The 6,357-nt window shown below is 45.3% G+C and overlaps 1 protein-coding gene across 1 annotated transcript in view; it reads right to left on the bottom strand.

Moving 5' to 3' along the window:
* Positions 1–436: 436 nt before the first annotated feature.
* nrn1la (neuritin 1-like a) overlaps positions 437–6,357 on the bottom strand; it is a 54,301-nt gene continuing 48,380 nt past the window's right edge. Inside the window, exon 3 of the mRNA XM_068049543.1 lies at positions 437–1,879. Within this exon, the coding sequence (XP_067905644.1) occupies positions 1,600–1,879 (280 nt within the window). The 3' untranslated portion in view covers positions 437–1,599. The remainder of the gene's footprint in view (positions 1,880–6,357) is intronic.

Below are 6,357 nucleotides of genomic sequence, written 5' to 3'. Positions count from 1 at the left end.
GCTGGGACTAGTCAGGCAGGACCTGATGAGGGGTGGGTGGGGGTAGGTTGTTGAGGGAAGGTGGGTGGATGTTGGCGCAGGGGCAGCCTTTGCCACCGAGGGCCCTCAGTGGGCCACAGATTGCCCAAGTAGGAGGCACCCCTGTCACCCCCAGCCCCCAGGGAGACTGTCTGGTTACTGAGCAGCCTCCCCACATGGCAGGGATCCAACCAGCTGCTGGTAAAATACCAGTGGCAGTGGAAAGAGACCCTTACGTAGCCACTTAAGGTCCTCAATTTGTCTCTGGGTGGGAAGACCATCCTTGACATTCCCTGCCCCTGACAAAATTGAATGGTGTTGGGAAGGTGATGGGCACTCCAACCACCTCCACCCGCACCCACCCCCCAGATTCCCTTGCTATATTATGGGCCCCCCCCCACCCGACCTCCCTGCCCATCCCTAGAGGACTGAAGAGGACTGATAAAATTCAGCCCCAGATGTGCAATGAGTTAAGAGACCAAGAAAGAGTCACTGCAATCATTTGTGAGTTTGTGCCTTGACCAAATGACTTTTATAGTTGGCCCCCAATTAAGATAAGTTGATGGCTTGATAGGGCTTCAGTTTGATGTTCTCTGTTGCTCAAATGCATTCAGTCAGTCCTGTACTGAAATGTCAGCCTAGATTATGTTCTCATGTCCTGAAACAGGGTTTGAACCCATAATTTTGGGTGACAGCACAGCCAACTGATCCATGATAACATAAGCTGGCATGCATGTGAGTGAAATGCCAGTTTTTAATCAGTGGGCATTATCTATTTCCAAACTACTGCAAGTGCTTTTGGTTTAATTAAATTCCTGTGCTACATAAAATTTTATTGGAAGGCACATATTCACAATAGCCACATTCTTCCAGGTTTGCCACACTGTTACTATTTTTGTATATTTTCATAGCATTATGCTGTATTTTGGTTTCATGCCGATCTTTGCTTTTCTTTCTCCCCACCTCCCCATGAGGTGCTGAAACTTGCTAACATGCTGTTCCACAGACACCAACAGTCCTCCAGTTCCTCCACTGACTGGCTGCTACTAATCACGTGAGAATCTCACAAATTATTCAACCTTGGGGAGCATCATAGCCAAGGAAAATCCTGTCCTTACCAAATGTTCAACACACATGCACATTCCAACAGGAGTAACTGAACATCAATCAGTAATGGGAATCCTGGTTAGTATTTCTTCCCCAGCCTAGAAGCATTGGGGTAACCCAACTACCTTTATCTGAGAGAAGTTAATTTACCCCAGAACAGGAGTTGAAACTGGGACCTCCTGGTCTGTATATCACAGTTTACCCACTAAGCCAAAAGGGCAGCTACTTTCATTTTTATGTATTGAATCAACTAAAGGTTCAAGCTGTGTGACATTCTTTGAATGAAAAGTACATTAAATTAATGTAATTTGAACACAATATAAAAACAACCATCCTTAACCGACAGAGAGAGGCAACATTCAAAGACAATCAAACAACAGCCAAACTTTGTGCCTGTATCAATCATATTCTTGTCTCTTCGGTGAAGGGATCAATGTTGGGGGCTGACTCGGACATCATGATAGGGTGAGTTTGCTACATGTTGACCACCAGCACAGCGATCGACAGGACAGGAGTGGTGAGTCTGCACCACAGCGAGCCAGCGGAACCTTTCAGGCTCTCTTTGCTCGATTCGCTTCTATCCGAGTTTTCCATGGTGCCAGATGGCCTGACCCTCGAACTGCACAGCTCGTGCAAGTTGCCTTGGAACTGTAACTTTTTAGACTCCTTCCTCAGCGACTCCCAGATGGAGGCAGCGTCTGCAGGGCAACCTTCCAGAACTGAGTCTGCACAGGCGTGAAAGTCATCCCAGGACCTGGGGACAAATACACAGGACAGAATAACTTGATCTGTGCAGAAGGTATAACAGGTACACGCTTAAGAAAAAACGCTCTATAGAAGCTAATTCCTCAAGTGTTTGAAAAGGTTAATAATAAATAGGCCTGTTACGACATTGCCATTGGGTACCATTGTGATTTGTTAACTGGTCCGAATGGTCCGCTATTTACTGGTGCTCCAAGCAAAGTCTCGTTGGCACCAATCTTCACTACGCAACCAGACCCAATGATGAGTACATTGCAAGTTGGAAGAGCGCAGCATAGAGTAGGAATGCAGTGCACCACCATAGGCCAAGTAACGTAAACACACCATGGCCCTTTCAGAAATCTCTCATACTTGATATCCCGTGGGGCTCAGGAAAGATTTTGCACAGTTGTATCTACACAGCTTTACCTGTGGGTGATTGTTTACTCCAGATGACTATGTTGGGTGGAATTCACCGCAGAAAAGAGGGTGGTTTGATGAGAGCAATGGCATTTCTTGTCTGTTTTTTAATGTTATTTTTCCTCCCTAATTTCAAGGTGGACAATCCTGAGATATGTTTAAACACTGTGATCATTTTATGTCAATGTTTATGTGCTTTTCCATGCTCACTGGGAAATGTCATTCTTGGGCTCTCCAAGTGCCTCAATGCAGACATGCTCTACATGTCCTTTTCCAAACCAGTATTCTATGTGAATGCTGCAGTCCACAACTGAAAGGAGATCAAGATAGTAACATACAAAAAAAAAGACAGGAAAAGACCTACTGGCCCATCCAACCTGCCCCATACAGTTGCGATGTCTTCTGCATCACAACACACAAATTCCCCACCTGGAGCTATGTAATCTCTTGGGAGAGGCAAGAAACCAGATAAGAACCCAGGCCATTTAGTGGGGAAGAAAATCTGGAAAATTCTTCTCTGATCTCCTCAGGCAAACAAAGCTAGTCAATGAGATCAATCTGGCCCAGATCAACGTTACCAGGTACCTACCTTAGAGTCCACGAAGTTCTGCATTGGTGAAACCTGTGAAGATTATTGACTTCATCCTAAAACTAATGTGAAACACTATTAAATGAATTGATACATTTCACAGGCTTCCCTTAACTTCAAGGATGCCAGGTCAGTTGTGCAGCCTAGGAACAACATTCAGCCCAGTCTATAGAGAATACTTAATTACCCAACAACAACAACTTGCATTTATATAGAATTTCTAATATAGTAAAACAATCCAAGGTGCTTCACAGGAGTGTTACCAGGCAAAATGTGACATTGAGTCACACAGGAAGACATTAGGATAGGTGGTCAAAGAGATAGATTTTAAGGAGTGTCTGAAAGGAGGGGAGAGAGATAGAGAGGCGTAAATGTTTAGGGAGAGAATTCCAGAGCTTAGGGCCTTGGCAGCTGAACGCACAGCAGCCAATGGTGGAGTGAAAATAATCGGGGATGTGCAAATGGCCAGAATTGAAGGAGCGCAGAGATCTCGGATGGTTGTAGGGCTACAGCAACATTTAAAACACATTGGAAATCTTGAATGTGGCATAGAAATACCAGTGCAGCACCCCCTCACGTCCCAAAGAGTAAAGCTGCATCCTCACTGTTGAAATTCAGACTCAGCACATTGTCATAGAGTCATACAGCCCAAAAACAGGCCCTTCAGCCCATCGTGTCTGTGCCGGCCATCAAGACCTAACTATTCTAGTCCCATTTTCCAGCACTTGGCCCGTAGCCTTGTATGCTATGGCATTTCAAGTGCTCATCTAAATACTTCTTAAATGTTGTGAGGGTTCCTGCCTCTACCACCTCTTCAGGCAGTGTGTTCCAGATTCCAACCACCCTCTGGGTGAAAATGTTTTTCCTCAAATCTCCTCTAAACCTCCTGCCCCTTACCTTAAATCTATGCCCCCTGGTTATTGACCCCTCCGCTAAGGGTAAAAGTCTCTTCCTATCTAACCTATCTATGCCCCTCATAATTTTGTATACCTCAATCATGTCCCCCCTCATCCTTCTCTGTTCTAAGGAAAACAACCCTAGCCTTTTCAGTCTCTCTTCATAGCTGAAATGCTCCAGCCCAGGCAACATCCTGGTGAATCTCCTTTGCACCCTCTCCAGTGTAATCACATCCTTCCTATAATGTGGTGCCCAGAACTGTACACAGTACTCCAGCTGTGGCCTAACTAGCGTCTTATACAGCTCCCTCATAACCTCCCTGCTCTTACATTCTATGCCTCGGCAAATGAAGGCAAGTATCCCATAAGCCTTCCTAACCACCTTATCAACCTGCGCTGATGCCTTCAGTGATCTATGTACAAGTACACCATGGTCCCTCTCTCCTGTACTTCCTAGGGTTCTACCATCCATTGTATATTTCCTTGCCCTGTTAGTCTTTCCAAATTGCATCATCTCACACTTCTCAGGATTAAATTCCATTTGCCACAGCTCCGCCCATCTTACCAGCCCATCTATATCATCCTGTAATCTAAGGCTTTCCTCCTCACTATTTTTGACACCACCAATTTTCGTGTCATCTGCGAACTTACTTATCATACCTCCTATAATCATGTCTAAATAATTGATGTACACTACAAACAGCAAGGGTCCCAGCATTGATCCCTGTGGTACACCACTGGTCACAGGCTTCCACTCGCAAAAACAACCCTCGATCATCACCCTCTGCCTCCTGCCACCAAGCCAATTTTGGATCCAATTTGCCAAATTGCCCTGGATCCAATGGGCTCTTACCTTCTTAACCTATCTCCCATGTGGGACCTTATCAAAAGTCTTACTGAAGTCCATGTAGACTACATCAACTCCTCTACCCTCATCTACACACCTAGTCAGCTCCTCGAAAAATTCAATCAAGTTAGTTAGACACGATCTCCTCCTGACAAAGCCGTGCTGACTATCCCTGATTATTCCCTGCCTTTCCAAGTGGAGATTAATCCTGTCCCTCAGAACTTTTTCCAATAGTTTCCCAACCACTGATGTTAGACTCACCGGCCTGTAATTACGTGGTCTATCCCTGCTACCCTTCTTGAATAATGGTACCACATTTGCTGTCCTCCTGGCACCTCTCCTGTGGCCAGAGTGGATCTGAAAATTTGTGTCTTCTACTCAAACTCATTCTTGCCCAGGGCCTGCTAACTGTGGAACTCTTCAACTCTTCCAGTACTCTCTGCCTCAAAGTAGAAACACAGGAGGTAGATTTGCAGCTTACTATTTGGGCTCTAAAACTGGTGTTGTGAGTCTGGTGACTCTTCTATAACAGGTGCCCAATTCACAAGGCCAGCTTTTTGCCCGGCTGGCAAGTTGAAAATCTGTCCCATAACTAGTTGTTAAAAGACTACAGGCAGGGTTCCCTGGATTTCTGGTGTCACACAGGGGCAGAACATTGAGCTGTGAGTCATACCATCATGATTCACTTCAGCATCTAGCAAAGAGTGTCATCACTTCCTCTGGGCACCAACAGTGCCTGCTTAAATATGGACGTGAGTATTCATCTGAGACAGTAGGGGTGACATATTTTCCATGGTCACCACTTTAGCAATGCTGAATGCTACTTGTGCCAGCATTTCATTGGTGTTCAGCAATGCCAGGGTGGAGGGAGTTTCAAATTTACATCAACTGGCTCTCCCTCAGTTTCTGCAGGGGAGTGAAGGCTTTCCTAACTTCTGCCAGTCCAGTAGGCCCTCTGAAGCACTGATTGCACTAGGATACGTCAGCACTGATGATTCTCTACTGCACCCTCATGTGACAGGCTCCCCTCACCATCCAAATCCCCGGGGAGAGCACTGGCAAAATAATTTGCAAAACAGGAAATTCACTGGGAGTCAACAACTGGACAGACAGGTGGAAGGAAAGCCCATCCTACCAACACTACGGGAACTATCCCAGCAACAAGGAAAAGCCTGACTCACGAGTCCTTCTAGTCTAGCTTCCTGTTGCCCAGACAGTGGTATAGTCTTCACTGTTTTTAACAGGTCTTGCTGTTAACACTAGATGCAGGACAGTAACATGAGTAGCAACAAGGCAGGAGGCAAGAGTCCAATTTTGTGGGACTGTGACACAGGCTTTTAATTCAACTAGACGGGAGAGTATCGAAGTGACATGGCAAGAAAGGACAAAAGAAACAGAAGAAACACAAGCTCAAGATGCTGCCAGAGGACGAGAAATGGATGGGGGGGGGGGTAAAACCTATGATTATTGAAACAGGAAAATCGGTTAAAAGACGGATTCCATCACAAGTCTGCCTGAAGTAACCGACACGTTTAATAAGTTCTAAACAAAGCCTTTGTAATTGATTCCATTTGCCTGATATAGGTACTGCTTGTGATAAGAGTGGATGGTGTAAGAGGTAGGTACTGACCTTGATAATGAGCTTCCCTTTGAGATATTTGTCCAATCTTCCCTTAAAACTACTTGTCCCTTCAGAATTATTAAATGAATCTAGAGTAGGTTAACGTTTCGCAAGTAAT

This window comes from Heterodontus francisci, chromosome 17 (genome assembly GCF_036365525.1).
Source record: "Heterodontus francisci isolate sHetFra1 chromosome 17, sHetFra1.hap1, whole genome shotgun sequence".
Classification (NCBI taxonomy): Eukaryota; Metazoa; Chordata; class Chondrichthyes; order Heterodontiformes; family Heterodontidae; genus Heterodontus; species Heterodontus francisci.
This window is presented reverse-complemented; position numbering and strand designations above follow the sequence as displayed.